Raw genomic sequence first — 19,366 nt, 5'->3', positions numbered from 1 at the left:
AGTATACAATAGAAATGAATCTCGTATAAAGCGGTGAGACTCACATGTGTTTCACCCAATAGAAGAATGAGTGGTAGCGAGGGTATTAGAATGAGAATGTTAACAACAAAAGTAATATTGGCAGCCGGAGCTCCATCCTCATGGTCCATTTGAATTTCAAGTGCCCTTAAAGTATCATGAGGATGTCCACTTGAATATTTACCGACTCATATCTTTAACTTACCCTCTGGTCACTAATATAAGCAAAAGCTAACATTTTAGATTTATTCATTAAATGATGTATTTGGTCTATAATAAAGACCATATACATCATTAATTGAATGAATGTAAAATATAAATTTTTGCTTTTAATAGTGACTGGAGGGTGTATGTCCTTAGAGTACATGTTAAGAAACCCAAAAAAATAAATTTTGTCTTAAATTTTGTGCATACAATTTATTAAATAGTTAAAGATTAAATTTAATATACACATTTCAATAAAATATATATATATATATATATATATATATATATATATATATATAGGGGTTTGCTAGGATACACCCACTAGTTTTTATTAAGGTGTGTTTTAGCAAAGATATAACTAAAAAGTTGTTAAATACATCTTAAGGTGAATGTTGCTAAAACACACCTTCTAAAAAATAAGTGGGTGTATGTTAGCAACTCCTATAGGCATTTGCTAGAATACACCCACTTATTTTTTAGAATGTGTGTTTTAGCAAGTTATAACTAAAAAATAGTTAAATGCACCTTAAGGTGTAACTTGCTAAAACACTCCCACATAAAAACTAGTGGGTGTGTTCTAGCAAACCCATATATATATATATATATATATATATATATATATATATATATATATATATATATATATATATATATATATATATATATATATATATATATATGGGTTATGATAGAAGACACATTTTATGTAGGTGTCTTTTATCAAGTTACTCTATGAGCATTTGCGAAAAGACACCAACTTACTTTTAGGAAGGTGTCTTTTATCAAAGTTATAACTAAAAAGTGAAAATCACACCTTAAGGTGTGACTTGATAAAAGACACCACCAAAGGGTGGCTTGTAACATAAATATATATATATATATATATATATATATATATATATATATATATATATATATATATATATAGGGGGCTGTTAACTTGCACCCACCTAAAAACACTAATGTGCAAGTTAACAAGCTGCACTTACTTGTACTTTACTAAAACACTCTTTTGTCTCTATTAAACTTTATTTTAATTAAAAGGACATTTTTGTAAATGGTATAAATAATATTTGTTTATAATAGAAAAACATGAGTGTTTTGGTAAATAACTAGTAGGTGCAGCTTGTTAACTTGCACCTTAGTGTTTTTAGGTGGGTGCAAGTTAACAGCGGGGGGCTGTTAACTTGCACCCACCTAAAAACACTAAGGTGCAAGTTAACAAGCTGCACCTACTTGTACTTTACTAAAACACCATTTTGTCTCTATTAAACTTTATTTTAATTAAAAGGACATTTTTGTAAATAACATAAATAATATTTGTTTATAATAGAAAAACATGGGTGTTTTGGTAAATAACTAGTAGGTGCAGCTTTTTAACTTGCACCTCAGTGTTTTTAGGTGGGTGCAAGTTAACAGCCCCATATATATATACATATATATATATATGAGTTATGTTACAAGCCACCCTTTGGTGGTGTCTTTTATCAAGTCACACCTCAAGGTGTGATTTTCCCTTTTTAGTTATAACTTTGATAAAAGACACCTTCATAAAAAGTAGTTGGTGTCTTTTAACAAATGCTCATAGAGTAACTTGATAAAAGACACCTTCATAAAAGGTGTCATCTATCATAACCCTATATATATATATATATATATATATATATATATATATATATATATATATATATATATATATATATATATATTGATTTGTATATTAAGACATATTACCTCCACGAGCCTCCTTCATCAGGTCTCCAAGATCCCCACCATCAGAAAATAATGATGGAGGGATGGAAGAAGGTTGCTTTAAATGATATGGACAGGAGCATCAATAGCTGATTCTTTGGCTTGTGCTAGACAGGTCCTAAAATTGTTTTCTAGTCCAATAAAGGCTTCAAAAGCGACATCAGTGTATATGGAGATGGAGTCCTTGTTTATCATGAGCTCGTTTGTTATAGTTTTTTTAAGAAAAAAATCACTTTTTTAAAAAAAATAATCACTTTTAAGAGTTTTGCATCCGTTTGTTACAGATTTTAAAAAAAATCAGAATCTAAAAATAATCTAAAAACAGCTTTAAATGAGAAGTTGTTAAGAGCAGCTTCTCAAAAAATAGATTTTTTTTAGAGGAGAGAGAAAATATGATTTAAAAAATTGAACTAATTTTGTAACAAAAAATCCCTTTTATATAGTTGTATCCAAACAAACTAGATTATTTGTTTAAAAAAAGTGATTTTTATTAGGGTAAACAAATGCAAAATAGATTCTGATTTTTCACAAAATCTCTAAAATATAATCTCTAAATTATTTTATGTCAAAATCACTTTTATTTTAATCTGTAAACGGGCCCTATATCCTTCTATTTCTACGATTGTTGGCTGAAGTTAACTTCTTAACTAGTTACGTCGATTCAACGGCAATCCTCTCTAATTATTCTTTAATATTGTGTTGTCTTATTACCAATGCGATGGTCATGTAATTAACTTCAATTTGTCGTCCTTATTAAGATCATTATAAGTTTTCTTAAAAGTCACCTTGCTCGATTGTAATGGTTATATCTAAACGAGATCACTAGCAGCATGGTCTTGTTGACTTTTGAAATGTAGGTAGCTCCTTGAAATATCACCAATTAGAAGAGCCGACTGTTTATACTGCTTGTTGAGGAGAAGGCACTAGAACATAGGACCCAAACAGATGCAATTTAGGGTCTCAACTTCCTCAACGTTTGTTGGAATTTCCCCTTGAAATGTTTCTTCTGCTCTTTGGAGATCTTCTTCAATAAATAGAGGGGTCGGTGAATCGGAGCCATCATCACCAAAATATTTATCTCATTGCCAGTGATGGATCCATAAATTTCGATTTGTGGGGCAAAGATCATCTATGAATATATTTATATAGTGCACAAGGACAACTTATTGGAGAAATAATAGATTTTCTCTTTCTTACTAATACTTTTAAAATTAGGCAAAGCGATAAATATCACTTGAAATTCACATGCACAACTACAGTATCTCAAATCAGGATGTTCAATCTAACACTATGGGTATTGTTAGTTGAGTTATGTTGTACACACAAAAAAGTAACTAATTTAATGGGGGCAATATTTAATTTTTTTTAGTTGGAAAATACATATTTTATTAGATAACTACCAATGCAAAAATTAAGTAAGTGGGGGCACGTGCCCCAAATATCTTACAAATAGATTCGTCCCTGTTGATTCCTCATCATGAATGTTTAGTTCTTCATGAATGGAAGATAAATGAGTATGCGATCGTGTTGTTGGTTCATCAGAAGAAAAATATTGCTCTTTGAAGTATTGGAGGATATATTCTCAAGAAAATAGAGAATCAGTAGTTTAAGAGGAATCATAAAGAGAAGTTTATCTAATGATTTTCACTTGGTATATGAGTTGTCAAGAAAAAAAGTTTGCTTTTTCAGGCAAATTTAGTCTTTAGGGACGATGTGCCAGAATGAGCCAAAGCAGGTTGTCATAAAAAATCTTTGCTTGTAAAAACAACGTACATGACATCTTTTATGTAAAAGCCACCAAATCAATGAAGGCAACTATTTCTCGAGGATGATTGCTAAGTAGTTCCATATTTGAGCTTTGCAGCTTAAACCAATTAAGGTGATATCTAGTGCATTTTTTTTATCCCAAGGTTGGCTTGGTCAACATAGGTGAAGTTGATTCATTGATAAGAGGTATATGTTGATGATGTTCAAATTGTCGAGCCACAGGGGTACATACCTCGATTAAGGTCTTATTGTTACAACATGTGGGTTTTAAGCTGAATAATATATCCCTGCAAGTTAAGATGCTCCCCTAGTTCTCCCGAACTACACTTTCAACTAAAGGAGACAGAGAATGAACAATTGTTTGCAGGAACCAAATTGGAGCACAATTCTTTGAAAGTATGGGGCCCAATTGGCTGGACGCAGGGGCGGATTTGAACTTGGCATGGTGTGGCAAGTGCCACACCAATTTTTTTTTACTTTTTTTATTATTAGTTTCCTTTATAGTTTTATTTATATATTAATACAAACATCTTTTATGTTTATATATGTGTCTATATTTTTACTCATATATTAATACAAAAACCTATTTTTTTTAATGCTTACAGGTGTCTATACTTTAACTTATATATTAATACGGGGATCGATTTTATTTTTAATTTATACACATATCTATATTTTTACTCGTATTTATACATAAATAATGTTTTGTACAATTTGTTTATCTGTCTATATTTTTCTTCATATATCAATACAGAGATCTTTTTTTTTTTTTAAATTTCTACGCAATTGCGACTTGCTTCCAAAAAAAAAGCGCAACAGGCTTAACGTCCATATGCACGGGTATTCTGCTAGAGCATTTGATCGATCTCTTGTAACGTCATTATTAAATTTAGTATTATTTAATTATTTGACGGATTTTTTTTGCCCCACTAATATTGTGAGTCCAGATCCGCCCATGGCTGGACGTTGCAGACAGTATAGACGACGAGATACACCTGGAATATCGACGGGAGCAATGGGATAGGGGATCAACGACTCCCACATGGAATGCTCAGTTAGGACCTTCACATGTTTAAAAACCTTTTTGGAGGAACTCAGGAAAACAAAGCCTAATCCAAAGCTAAAGAAACCATTTGAGGCCTCTAATGGTTTGAAAATACTTTTTTTCCTTGCTCGACCGATCCGACATATTAAAGAAAGATCGGTAGACCAAAGAAACCCATTCTACATTGTTGCTTTCTATATTATGTAACAAAGCAACATACAACTCCAATTCTTGAACTACTCCCATGAAGTCGGTGCAACCAAAGAAGTTGCTAAACCGCTATTGCAAGAATGCATTATTCTCAACACCTGGGAATTCATCAAGGCTAGTCAAGTTAGTGGTTGTGAAAACGGAGTAAACTGAAGCTTTCTTACTAAAAGTGATGCGTAAATCTTCAAGTTAGAACACATGGGCTGATGGAGCTTCAGAAGTAGAAATTAGCAAGCCAAGAGTGGTAGCCACATCAAGAAGGGCAGTGGTATCCATTATTTAATGGATACACTTGTAGATTTGATGGTATTCGCACCAGCATATATTCATATATGGTATTATACTAAGTAAGTTACATAAATAACCTTGCTACCATTTCAACTTTAGTAAATCACGAGTAAATATCAAGGTAAAATATTACTATCAACTGAAGTTATTTATAATAAGGAGCCATAATGGCTAGAAAGGAATATCACTTAATTAGTTGAGAAGATCAAGGTTACCATTGAGACGTGAATCAACAAGGAATTTAAATTTTGACCTATAGCAAGGCAAATTAAAGGTTGTAATGACTAGTTTTCTACTTTTACGATGCAATGATGATATTTTTGTAAGAAGCTAAAAAAATGTATTAATAACTGAAAACAGTTCCTCAAGCATAAGATGCTCCAGGGTAGCTTAACAATTTGAAATGTTCACATTACAAATTCCGAAACCGCAACAACATAGAAGAAAGAAATTAAGAAACTGCTTTTAAGCAGAACAAAGGATTCTGCCTCCAAATAAGATAATCAAAATTGAATAAAACATATACGATTTTGGCCCCGTTTGGATAAACAGCTTATATTGATACTTATAGCATTAGAGCTTATGGCACTAGAGCTTACATCATAAGCTCTTATACTCAATAAGCTATTTACGTTTGGATATGTACACTAAAAAGTACTTACATAAATTGAAGTGTTTGGATGTGACATTACATAAGCAATTATTGAAATTTTAAATATTTTTAATTTAACAAAAAAATCAAAGAATCGAACCACAATTATCAAAAAAAAATTGATAAAATTAATCAAGTTGTAAAAAACAATATTATAATATATTAATTTTTTTTTGAGGGAATAATATAATTAATATAATATATTAATTATATATATATATATATATATATATATATATATAGTATAATCAATCTTAAAAAAATATATAGATATTAAAATACAGTTTGTTACCAAAAAAGATAAGTTAAGTTTGTTTTTTTTTTTATTCAGTTTCATTTTGTTACCTAACAAAAAAATAATAAAAATCTTCCTTAAAAAAAAAAAAACTTAATTACGTGTGTTACTTTAGTAAGATAAGTATATAGCAATTTTGTTACTCATGCACCGCCAAAGATAATAACATTATAATTAAAATATATGTTTTGAAAAAGTGGTTTCAGAGAGAATCGAAGGAGATTACATAAATTCATAAGCTCCTTGTTAAGCCGGAGGGTAAGCTGAAAATTTAGGCTTATTAAAATATGGCATAAGCAGCTTATGAAACTACGATAAGCTATTTTTATTTATTTACCCAAACACCTTTAAAAAGGCTTATGGGAGTAGATAAGCCCACATAAGCTCAAAATAAGCCAATCCAAACGGGGCCTTTAACCACCAATAAGTCTGCAACTTGATCTTTTCGCATAAAGCCTAAATAAGATGACTCTTCTGTTGAAAGATCCTTCCATTCCCATCCTTCCAGATGACACAAAGCACTGAAATCCATATAATATTAATACCCACACATGAGTTTTTGGAAAACCCACCTAACTCACCAAACTGCATAAGGTGATCCTAAATGTTCACGCGCAACTATTTCATTTATGTCGCAACATTTCATCACTCAAGGACTAGCTGATAATGCAACACATAAAGCCATTTGTTTACACAAAAATAATTGTCATGTTAGGCGACATCGGGAGATAGATGATTAAAGGTTAAAGCGATGATACCTCCCAACGGGTGAAAGGTTAGGCGAAGACTGGGACAACCGAGCGAGAGAAAACTAATTATTTCTCAAGTAAACTGATTAAGTGCATGGGTCTTAAAGATCTCAAACTGAGTCAAAACTCGGTAGGACCAGACAATAAGGCTTAAAGCAAACACTCTGTGCTTATAGGACGACTGACCACAAAGGGTAATGAGAAAGGAAGCACGTTCGTAAGAGATCGGTTGCACACCAAATACTCCCTCCTGTTACTATTATAAGCAAAAAACAACTTTTTAAGTTCATTCAATAAATTATGCCTTTGGTCAGTAATATAGACCAAATACATCATTTATTAAGTGAACATAAAAATTTGATTTTTGCTTATAATAGTGACCAGAGGAAATACTTTTATTAAGGATTTTGTCGTAAAAGTGGCAACTAAGGGCTTGTTTGTTTTGAGTGAAAGTGTAAGGAAAGATTGAAGAAGGATAGAAAGTGGAAGGATTGGGAATCTTTCCATTGTTTGGAACCACCTCAAAAAGGGGAGGAAGGATGCAGATAGCTGGGTCCCACAACAAAAAATGATTCTGCTCAATTGTGGATGGAAAGTATAGGGAAACATGGGGAATGCAGGCCATTGTGATGAAATTACAAAATGGACATTGCATTGAAGCATATTATTTATGCTATTTTTTTCCTTTAATTAATTATTGCTTCTCTCAACCGTCACTTCAATCTACCATTTTTAATTCTAATTTATAATATAATATATTTATAAAGGGGGCTGTTAACTTGCACCCACCTAAAAACACTAAGGTGCAAGTTAACAAGCTGCACCTACTTGTACTTTACTAAAACACCATTTTGTCTCTATTAAACTTTATTTTAATTAAAATGACATTTTTGTAAATAGCATAAATAATATTTGTTTATAATAGAAAAACATGGGTGTTTTGGTAAATAACTAGTAGGTGCAGCTTGTTAACTTGCACCTTAGTGTTTTTAGGTGGGTGCAAGTTAACAGCCCCCATTTATAAATTACTTGTTTTTGAGAAAGCTGCTTATTTATATCTATAAATTATATAAATAAATACTTAAATATTATATCTATTATGTAGGGATATTTATGTCAATTTACTAACAATATAACTATCTTTCCTTTCACTTTCTTCATACTATCACTCAAACCAAACAACTAAATAATCATCTCACTTTCCACTCACTTTCTATTCACTTTCATTCCTTCAACAATCTTTCCTTTCACTTTCTTTAATCATCCAAACAAACAGTAAGAGTCTAAGTACCACTTCAAGGGTTTTTGACTCAATTTCTCAAAATCAATTTTCGAATTGATTATGACATTAGCTACTCCCAAACTTGATTCATTAGTACATTAATTTATGAAATCAATTATCATAATTTGATTTACCCATTACATCAAAACCATCTTAATCTTCTATCAAAAAAAAAAAAAACCATCTTAATCTTTCTTTCTCTAAAAGGAAATGGGTTAATTATGTTTTTGGTCCCTACAAAATTGCGACCTTGTAAGTTTAGTCCTTACTTATTTTTAATAGCATTTTTAATCCCTACAAAAAATTTCTGCACTCAATATTAGTCCTTACTCAATCCAAATTTGTTTAATTTATGCTTAAACTCTTAAGTTTTTCAACAATTTTTTACAGGCGTGTTAAGAACGTTATTAAAAGGTCCTCCGAAAAAAATATCGCAAAAATTTGATTTCTACATCCATATTTTTGTTACTTATATCTTAAACGTTTGTCGTTTTAAAAAATTCATATTTAATTTATTTCATGTTAAAAAATTATAGATTTTAGTAAATGAACCATTCATAGTGTTCTAAACTTGTATAAAAAGAATCGTTAAAAAATTTAAGAGTTTAAGGATAATTAAACAAAATTTATTTTAGTAGGGACTAAAATTATAAGTAAATTTTTTTTTGTAGGGATTAAAAATGCTATTAAAATTAAGTAAGGACTAAACTTACAAGGTCGCAATTTTGTAGGGACCGAAAACATAATTAACCCAAAGGAAATTTAGGAAAGATTTTAATGCATGAACATTAGTACTAGTAATAGGAAGTGAAGATTCGAAAAAGAATAAGTCAATAAAGAAACAAGAAAACAGTACATCACTAGCTGGCTGATTGGTACTACTTCCATTTTTATAACTTTAGAGCATCTCCAATGGGGGGTCCTTACTTAACAAGGACCACTCCCCGTTAAGGACCCTCCATTGGAGGAAGAAAAATTGAGTCCCCGTTAAGGAACGGACAACTATATAAGGACTCTCTCTCTCCTGGGTAACTAACGGGTCCCACGTTTAAAAAAGTAATAAAATGTGTGCTACTTGGTCCCACTTGCATAAAGAAGTAATAAAATATGTACTACTTGGTCCCACTTGCATAAAGAAGTAATAAAATGTGTACTACTTGGTCCCACTTGTAAAAATGAGTAATAGATAAATTATTTTTGTCTAATATGTAAAGATAATGAGACATATTTAAATACTTTTCATTGGAGTCCTTATTAGTGTATTGCCATTGGAGTCATTGAGTCCTTAATAGGTACTTTTATTAAAAAATTATAAATAAGTGATGTGTCACGTGGGGTCCATTTAAGGAGTCCTTGTTAGGGAACTACCATTGTGGATGCTCTAGTATCTCCAAATTCCAAAGATAACAACCCAAAATATCACGCAATCAAGCCGCTCCTATAACACATGAACAAAATTTGAATTAGAACAGCGCCAAAACTAACTTATCTAATCATCTGCCACGTGTCCTCATCTTAAAACATCCTACGACTAAATCAAACCAAAAACCTTAACGTTGTCTTTCACTCCCTCCTCGTTCTTCAGTTCAAATCAAACTCTCTCTCTCTCTCTCTCTCTCTCTCTCTCTCTCTCTCTGCAAATGGCGTTTTCATTTTCTAAGAAACCCTCTTCTAGATACAGTTCCTACGATTCACGTTCTTCAACAACTTCATCACATTTTTCAGACCCATCTTCATCCTATGAGTTAAACAACATGAACCTTAAACACCCCAAATCATCATCATCATCTTCATCTCGTGCCATTGTCAAAGCTAAACCCTCCAACGTAGCTCCAACAACAAAAGTGGACCCCACATTAACCAAAATGGTGAAAAATTTCATGCAAAATAAGCCAAAATCAGTTAACACCACAACAACAACCACTAAGTTGTTTATTCCTTCAGATGTTATTGCTAAGGATTTGAAGAAGGATGCTAAAAGGGTCACCGGTTTTTCGACGTTGCAGAAGAAGCTGTTTGGGAAAAGTGGGAGTTCTGAGAAGAAAGAGAAGGTGAAGGCTTTGACTGAAGTGAAGGGGAATACTAGGACACTTGCTATGGTGTTGAGGAGTGAGAGGGAGCTTCTGAGCGTGAACAAGGACCAAGAGGAGGAGATTTTGAGGCTTAAGCTTATGATTGAGAATAAGAATAAAGAGGTATATATTTTTTGTTCATGTTGTTTTGAATCTGATTTGCAATTATGGGTCTTTATATTTTTCAGTTAATTAATGTTAAGTTAATTAATTATTGATTTTTCAATGTTTATGATCTGATGGGTCCTAATTGTCTTAACTCAGAAATGGTGTTTTTTGATTGAAATTGTTTGTGATTGCAGTGTATGAATAGTTTTAGATTTGTGTGTTTGGTTCACTGTTAACAAAAATTGATTTCGTTTAACTGATTTTAGTTAAAAGTGAGTTGGATACAAAGTGATTTATGTTTGGATACATTTACATAAAATTGACTTGATTATGAAATGATGTATGTTTAGATACATTTATGTAAAAGTGAGTTGAACAATAAATTTGTGCATAAGTCAAGTTTGGAGTAAAAAACTACATATCCTAGCTTGTTAGAACTCCCACTTGTAAAAATCAATTTCAATTGATGTCATCCAAACATGTTAAGATTAATTTTTGTGTAGAATCACTTCTGTCACTTGCTACCATGAAACCAATCACATGCTAAGTATCCATGGAGAAGTTAAAAATTGAGATACTGGGACTAATTTCAATTTGAAAAAGGTCATTGTTATAAGCATATATTGATACAAGTTTAGCCAGGGAACATTTGAACAATTTGAGATGCAGAAGCTAATTTAACTCATACAATAAGTTATTGTCTAACTAAAGAGTTCTTCGTTGTTGCAAGCTTTTATTGTTATTTCTTTGTTCCTGAAGGGTTTCATGAAACTGTCCAAATTAACTCTTAAGTCACATTTGCTTTGGTGAATTTTCAGGTAGAGAAGTTGAAGGATTTGTGCTTGAACCAAAGAGAAGAAATCAAGTCATTGAAGAGTTCAATTTTGTTCCCAGATGTTACGAATTCTCAGCTTCAGGAACTTGTAGAGAAGCAAGGCTCGGAGCTGAAAGAAGCAAAACAGGTCATTCCATCTCTACAACAGCAGGTTTCTTCTCTCACTGGTCAGCTTCAAAGCCTTGCCGAGGATCTTGCAGAGGTATAACCTACATCCTAGCAATTCCACTAATTCTGAATTCATTCTTGTCAAAATATTGTCATCCATGCACAGTGTTAGCTGTTCGAAGTTATAGGCTTAAGATTGGACTGTTCCAAATCCAAGTTTGCTTTTGTTGTGAAAGTGACTCAAAATTGGAGTTTGGAGGCCAAAATTGATGTTTGCTGAAAGTACAAATCGGTGGCCGATTTGGAAAATCGGTGGCCGATTTTGGCTGCCTTTTGGGAGGCTTTCTGTTCGGGAAAAATCGGTGGCCGATTGGGAAAAATCGGTGGCCGATTTCGCGTGCTGTTATTTTTCAGAAACGTATTTTTGGGCCAGATTTGTTACAATTTTATGGGAGTTACTTTTACTATAAATATAGGCCTTGTATCAGACTATTTTGAGAGAGATAGAGGGGGCTGAAACAAGGGTTTAGAAATCAAACTAGGGTTTGTATAGAGTTTGTCTCTTGGCAACAAACTAGGGTTTGAAGGTTGATTCACCTTGGGAAACACTATTAGGATTGAGTCTCTTGGTTACGGGAAGAGGCTGGGATTTGGGTAGAATTAGGCGGGAGACTTATTCTTGTAACCCATTGAAATCTCTTTTGTAACGTTACTCATCATATAGTGGAACGGAGGGCTGCTCTCTCCCCCAGACTAGGTCAATTTGGACCGAACTGGGTCAACAAATTCTTTGTGTTCTCTCTTCCTTTTTTTCTCGCTGTTGTTTTCTACTTTTGGCTTGTGTTAATTGTTCCATACACTTTGATTTTGGTTGCTTAATTATCCCTTGCTCCACACATCAAGTTGTTATTGGTGTGAGTTTTTCATCGAATTCGCAACAGCTTTTATATCTGATTCATCGAGCTTAAAATTATAATCGTCTGATCTTTATACAACGAATTTGCATATGTTTGGAAACACGGTGCATGCACCTAACACATGGTCAACTCAAAGCTAGTAGTTGTGGCTATAGCACAAAGTGAGCTGACACCGGGGAAGTTGAAGTTTCCAAACACACTATTCAAGCCGCTGAGTGTTTGAATGCGTGGAAATTGCGATTTTAGAGTTTAGACAATCTGAGTTTATTGTAGCAACATATGATTATGTTATTTCATTGAATTTATTGATGCCTAGAGTATTGAAACCTTTGTTTTTAGCTTCCACAGAGAAATCTGATATTGTTTTTTCATTTGTTTGATAGGTCAAGGCTGATAAGTATTCAACAAAAACAGGCTTCCAAGGTTATGGAAGTTCTCCAAGAACACCACCAGCACATGGCAGGGAAGATGCTTCAAACTCTTGGGTAAGAATAAAACTTAACTGAATTTTGTGATTACCACCGTGATCTAGCGCAAGTGGCTGGTGCACATGGTTCTGAATGTTGTGATCATAGAATATTCTATTACTTTGAATTTGAAAAATATTTTGGTTTACTAATTCATGCAGGAGTTTAGCTCTGAGGACATGTCAGATGACCTATTACTCAAAGATCTAAATCCATGCTTAACACCTTATAAGGCCAACAAGTCAAGATCCAGGGTAACGAACTAAATTCATGCTTAACACCTTACTAATTTATGCATTTTTCTGTAGAAGTCTTCAAATAGTGTCTTGTCTTTCTCTTGTAACTTTCTAGAGTAAGTTTCTTAACTAATAGTTTCCATTTCTTGCAGGATTCTCTGCTGGATGAAAGCTTATCTGAGGATGATCTTAAAGTATATCCTGAGCTTGATGATTTTAACTCTTACGATCAGAAGTTTTCGAAAAGTTCAGACTGTTACCATCATAACACCGACAAAATAGGAATCACTACCAAAGCAAGTCGAAGATCCGATGACCGCAAAACAGCTTGGAGGTAGAATGAACCATAATAAACATGGAATTGGATTTGCTGCTGTAACTGCGTTGACGCAGTTACAGTTGACAGCCGTCTGATTGGTATCAATGGCTGAGATTGATTAACTGTGTTATTTGAGCAACTTCGGTCACTGTTCCTTGTTGAGATTCCTCATCTCTTTTCCTTGTTTCCATTTTTCAGTTTTGCTAGCATACCGTGTCTGTTTTAGAAGTTGGACATTGTATTGTATCTTATAATACATGTAACATTGAATTATCTATCCTTGTATATGGTTCACATGAGCAATGAATAAGATTTCGAAATCAAAAACTTAATGCTTGAAAATTCAACATAAACCTAATATAATAAAGTTATAAACACATTCACATGCTTTTACAACCAGTGAAGTGTCTGTCAAAACTACGGACCTGGATTGATTGCAATTGGCGAGTTGCCACATTGCGCAGTCACGCGTTTATGGCAAGATGGATCAGTATTATTGAAATTATCGATTAAAAAGTATGCTTTTTTTAAGCTGTTCAATCAATATCGGATGGTCAACAACGACCTGACTGAGTGTAAACTGTGACCATGTTAAATCCATTTCCCAGAATTACACCACAGGGTGCAGTTCTATGATACTGATTTTGATGTAGTATATCTTACAAAATTGCAACAATACATGAAGATAAATTCTTGAACCATATTTATGGAGCCTGCAGGATGCAGTTATATAGGGAAAGGGAACATGTCCATAGCAAATAAGAGGCTTCTCTAAGATGTTGATCCTCTTATGACATTTGCACTTCCCTTTCAGTATAACACGACACAAAGGTGTATGTTTTATTACAAGTATATGTTTTCTTTTTGGCTATAAAGTCAGATCAATTTTTTTATTTTTATTTATAAATCTAGTCCTCTCATCTCACCATTCCATATGGCCTCTGACAAGAACATGAATGGAAGGTTAACCCTTTTTGGTAGCTATGTATTGATTTTACGGTTGGATTCCAATGGTACAACTTGGATTGAGATTCAGTAACTTTGGTGACATGAAAGTCACTGTGACTTTAATGCATTTTTGTGTATTTAATGAAAGACAAAAGGTCTAAACAACTTTTTGGTCCGTTATCTTTATTTCAGGTTTCATATCGGTCTCTTATTAAAAAAAAGTGTAAATAGGTCTTTTGATTTATTTAATTGGTACCACATTAGTCATTTTCATGCGAATTTGTGATTCTGATGTATGAGATCCATGGGAATTTGAGTTAGATCCACCTTTTGAACCATTGTTCAACGATTTCATAAAGGAAGTTGATGAGAGACCCCGTGAATTTGACATGTTAGCTCAATGGAGACGATTGGTTGCAATCTCTAATTTGGAGTGAAGAATTTGAGAAAAAAAGGGAACGAACCATAATTTTGATTTACTAGGGAATTGGTTACTGACATGCCATGTATATTTTAGTTAACATTCTTAGCCTTTGATGGATGAATAAGACTAATGTGATACCAATTAAACAAATTAAAGGATTTATTTGCACTTTTTTTTTAAATAAGGGACCAATATGAACCCCATAATAAAGATAAGGGACCAAAAAGGTGTTTAAGCCAAGAGAAATAAAATAAGACAAGAGAGAGCAATATGAAGATATATAGAGACAAAGTCAAGGTGACTTTCTTGCGTTAAAGTTAGCAAATCCGAATTTGTATTACGGAGTGTTTTAAACACCGGGTTGTTTGGTGATTTTCATGAATGTTTTAGAGACTAAGGGTTTGTTTGTTTATGCAATATGATGAGCCTAAACGTGCGAATGGATATAAGCTATAAAATATAGCTTCATAATATCAAGGCAAAATAAGCATCAATACGCAATATTAACAAAGTGGACGTTGAACCAAACAAGCAATTAGTCATCTTGTTCAATGCTACTCAATACCTATAAAATCCTTTTGAGACCAAATGATATGATTGAATCATCTATCTGGTTTAAATCTGGTTCAGTCATACAATTCGACTAAATATCTAGTGCCCTTACGGTGTCGGTGTTTAAGATCGAACCAATTTTCAAAACATTGATATCACTTTGCCGCCCAACTCAAATACTAAAACAGTTCTTGTACATCGTTGACGTTGGAGATGCTTTAAGAAGCATTTCTATTCAATATCAGATAATATAAACTATGATTCCACACATTAAAAATATTAGGCTTGTTGGGCATATTAGAAGTTTAGGGGGAAAAAAGAGAAAAGGAATCACACTGGAAGAAAATTGAAGATTCATAATTCATAATTATTTATTAATGCCAAGTTCTCATTGCACTCCATCAACTAACAGATGATGAATTGCAAACTATAATATTTGTTGTCTATACTTATTTGTGATAATATAAACTCTTCATAAACACTCCTCCTGCTTTAAGCCACATTCCCACTTCTTTGAGCTAACCTAATGATCTGAAACAGACCTGTCAACAGAAGAAAGTATTTGGTTGGTCAATTTCTCAATTAGTAGTTGACAATATTATTGATTATTAGTAGTTGACAAAAGAAGTAAAGAACATACATGATCCAACAATTATGAAGACGAAGCACCCGATCAGAACCGGGCCAGTTGGGAACTTAAATCCCTTCTTTGCTTTCTTTGTAATGCTCCTTTCAAACCTTGCCACTTTCCTGTCAGCAACACGCCTTGATGTAGTCTATAACACAATCCAACAAGTTACATCAAACACAACAAAATCACCAAATGTACAAGTCACAAATAACGAGCAACACTTGCTTAGTCACAGACATACAATTGAATAAAGGTAAAACAGAAATTGATAATGTGCATGTTTTGAAATAATTAAATATGTACTTTGATGTGTGTGCGCCCAAATTATTTTTATCTAGCCGTGATCAAGTGTTGCTGCAGAAATTACTCAACGCAATAGAAGAGAAATTACTCAAAATCAAATGCACACAAAATAAAAACGAATTTTGGATTTATCAAAAACCCCTTTTTTCTTACAAAAGATTAAAATAAACATAGCATACTTATCTTATCTTTTTTTGTGTGCACTAGTGCATCCAACTAAAAATGAAAGACCAATCACATATTTGGTATCACAATTTATTTGTCGAAATCAAAGTGACTCGCGTGATTTTAAAAAAAATACAGTCATATCAAACATACACTAATTCTTTACCGATCGAATCAAAGACACTTGATTATCTATCAAATGTGACCCTTTCAATTGATGTAACAATTTGAAACCACACCTTTTCTGGATATAATATCGATAAAAGCAATGCTATAATATACTTTTATTCCCAAAACCTAGTTTTATTTTATTTTATTATCATTTCAAGATTTATCATCAGCATGCCAAGAAAGCAGTTTAACAAAATTAAGCAGATGTCAGTAGTTTTAGAGCAAAAAGTTGCATCAAAAGCTAGAGGAATTAATAAAAAATGAAGCATCATCAAAAGAGCTAATCTAAAAAAATCAGCATCATCATAAGGCAGAATTAATAAAAATCAAAAGGAAAATTAAATGTAGGATCAACCAAAGAAACAAAATAAAAAGTGCGTGAAAGAGAAATTTACCATTGTAGTGAGAAACAAGACAACCCTTTGGACAGAGGAATGCAGTTTTAAGATTAAAATATTATCCTAAGTTTATAATAAAACAATTGTGTCCTGTTACAAACACAGTTCCACAATTGACAAAATAAAATAAAACGTTCAGTAGTATATATAAGAAGAGGATGAAGATGAGTTTATAAAACGTAATGTGTCACTTCTCTAATGTGACTCGTGTATTATTCAACCTAAAACCTCCTTTTACTGTTTTTGACTTTTTTCTTTTTTTTAACATTTATAATTTTGTAAAAATAATAAATTGGTCATACTACTATTTCTCTAATTTCTTATGTAACGTCTCACATTAAGTACAAAATTTATTACCAACGGATACGTTTGAATCAGGAATTCAATTTCCATTAACGCATCAAACAAAAATTCCAATCCTATCCACCAACTAGTTCATGACACAAAAGTGTAATACATCATCCGTTCCAAAACCAGTTTACATGGATTAAAAAAATTATAATAAACATATACAATTTTTTTTTAAGGAATATACAATTTTTTTTTTGACAATGTATAATAAACATAGACAATGTTTTTTTTTGACAACATATACAATGTTATATTTTCTTTCAAAAAAAAATATACAATGTTATATTTATTAAATTATCCTTTATTATGCAAGGGGTGTTTGAGGTGCAATTTGAATGGGTTACGAAGTAAAAAATCATTCGATCCAAAAATTTAAATACACGTAGTTTGGTTTGGTCTTAAAAAAAAACATGGTTTGGTTTGGTTTGGTTTTGATGACGGCAAAAAAAATAGTTACCGTATCCATTGTTATGCAGTTTAGTTTGAATCGATTTTTGGATATATGAATTACAATTTTATAAAAAAAAAAATTATTTAAATTTATATCAGTAAGGCATAGTTAAATCATAAATTTGATGGAAAACGTAAAATATATTATACATCCCTAAAAAAAATAACATATATGATACTTTTTTTTTAAGGATAACATATATTATACTAAAAATTAAGAATTATAAAAGAAAATTCTCTCAAAAAAAAAATTATAAAAGAAAATTATCGCCCGAGTGAGTTTAGCTCAGTTGATAGAGACATTGAATAATATATACAGGATCGGAGTTCGAACCCCAAATACTCCACTTGTTCACCTTAAAAAGGTGAATTTCTAACCACTAGCTAGACTACTTGGCAAAAAATAGAAAATTATTGATTATGTTTGCAACACAATAATTTTTTTTTATTAAATTTAAAAAATAAGTATTTTTTAAAAAAATTAAAATCAACAAAAATATATTAATCAAAATTTTATATTTTTAGAGGAAAATTTTATATTAAAAGTCCAATCCTTTCCATTATTTTTTACTCCCGTTTGTTACAATTGATCAAAGACTAAGGATGAGTAATTTATATCAATAAAATAATATGGAATACTGTTTTTTGTGGAAGGGATATGAAAATACTTAACAATCTTTGTCGGTTGTATTGAGGGGAACAACACAGATGTACAACATAAAAGCGGTTGATAAAAAAGTAACATGAGTTGTGGTTTTGTGCTAGCTTTTTTGTGAGTTTGATCTTTGGTTAACAGAGGTAAAAGAGGGTTAACGGTGACGATTAGTGACATGAATTATTAATCCACGTATTATTTTATAATTGGCTATTTGTATTTAAAATTAAGGGTATTTTTGGAAAGAAAAGTTCAACCCAAAGGTGTGCTTATAGATAAAAAAAAAAAAAAAAAACACACTATCATAGTTTGTATAATCAATTATAAACCAGCAAAGTCAAATAATTCTTAAAATTAATCGTAAATAATTTGAAACATAATCACTTATAAACCAGCAAAGTCAAATAATCCATAAAATTAATCAACTTTGATTAGTTGTAACATGAAAGAAAAAAAAACTTACAGGTTAATTCTGAATTCTGATGCAGAGGGCGGAGAGAGGTTGAGAAAAAATAAACAATGCGGGAACGAACTATGAACTGTGAGAACCCTACTTATTAATATTTTTAATATAGTGCTAACAAATCTTTTTCTAAAAGATTTTGAATCATAATATTTTTATCAGATGATTTAAATCCAATTTTTAACATTATTTTTTCTCATGTTTGTTACTAATCTTTTTTTTTTGCTCACGTTTGTTACTAATCTTTTATTAGTGGATTTAAAGTCTAATTTAACATTATTTTTTCTCATGTTTGTTACTAATAATTTTTAGAGCATTTAAAGTCCAATCTTTAACAATATTTTTTGCTCACGTTTGTTACTAATCTTTTTTTAGAGGATTTATAGTCCATTTAATATAGTGCTAACAAATCTTTTTCAAAAAGATTTTGAATCATAATATTTTGATCACGTTTGTTACTAATATTTTTATCAGAGGATTTAAAGTCCAATTTCTAACATTATTTTTTGCTTAATTTGTTACTAATCT

The 19,366-nt window shown here is 31.7% G+C and overlaps 2 protein-coding genes across 2 annotated transcripts; one reads left to right on the top strand and one right to left on the bottom strand.

Annotated features, from left to right (window-relative positions):
* Positions 1–9,828: 9,828 nt before the first annotated feature.
* On the top strand, positions 9,829–13,654 carry LOC146944774 (structural maintenance of chromosomes protein). The gene is made up of 5 exons (XM_085743104.1): positions 9,829–10,460; positions 11,264–11,482; positions 12,689–12,790; positions 12,934–13,026; positions 13,161–13,654. The coding sequence occupies exons 1-5, from the start codon at positions 9,906–9,908 to the stop codon at positions 13,344–13,346; spliced, it is 1,155 nt and encodes a 384-aa protein (XP_085599230.1). The 5' UTR covers positions 9,829–9,905; the 3' UTR covers positions 13,347–13,654.
* Positions 13,655–15,597: 1,943 nt separating this feature from the next.
* LOC146944773 (uncharacterized) lies at positions 15,598–17,070 on the bottom strand. The gene is made up of 3 exons (XM_085748803.1): positions 16,917–17,070; positions 15,892–16,027; positions 15,598–15,793 (listed from the first exon to the last, which is right to left on the bottom strand). The coding sequence occupies exons 1-3, from the start codon at positions 16,917–16,919 to the stop codon at positions 15,744–15,746; spliced, it is 189 nt and encodes a 62-aa protein (XP_085604929.1). The 5' UTR covers positions 16,920–17,070; the 3' UTR covers positions 15,598–15,743.
* Between the last annotated feature and the right edge of the window lie 2,296 nt (positions 17,071–19,366).

This window comes from Medicago sativa, chromosome 2 (genome assembly GCF_051527215.1).
Source record: "Medicago sativa cultivar Bolivia chromosome 2, Bolivia_mono, whole genome shotgun sequence".
NCBI classification, from domain to species: Eukaryota; Viridiplantae; Streptophyta; class Magnoliopsida; order Fabales; family Fabaceae; genus Medicago; species Medicago sativa.
Note: the sequence above shows the minus strand (reverse complement) of the source record. Positions and strands in the feature narration are given on the sequence as shown.

Bases quoted from the DNA above. Each gene is read 5' to 3' on its own strand.
- LOC146944774 (XM_085743104.1), top strand. From the start codon at position 9,906: ATGGCGTTTTCATTTTCTAAGAAACCCTCTTCTAGATACAGTTCCTAC. The intron at 12,791-12,933 runs GTAAGAATAAAA...TAATTCATGCAG, and splicing joins AAGATGCTTCAAACTCTTGG to GAGTTTAGCTCTGAGGACAT. The intron at 13,027-13,160 runs GTAACGAACTAA...CATTTCTTGCAG, and splicing joins CCAACAAGTCAAGATCCAGG to GATTCTCTGCTGGATGAAAG.
- LOC146944773 (XM_085748803.1), bottom strand. The intron at 15,794-15,891 runs GTATGTTCTTTA...TTCTGTTGACAG, and splicing joins CTTCATAATTGTTGGATCAT to GTCTGTTTCAGATCATTAGG.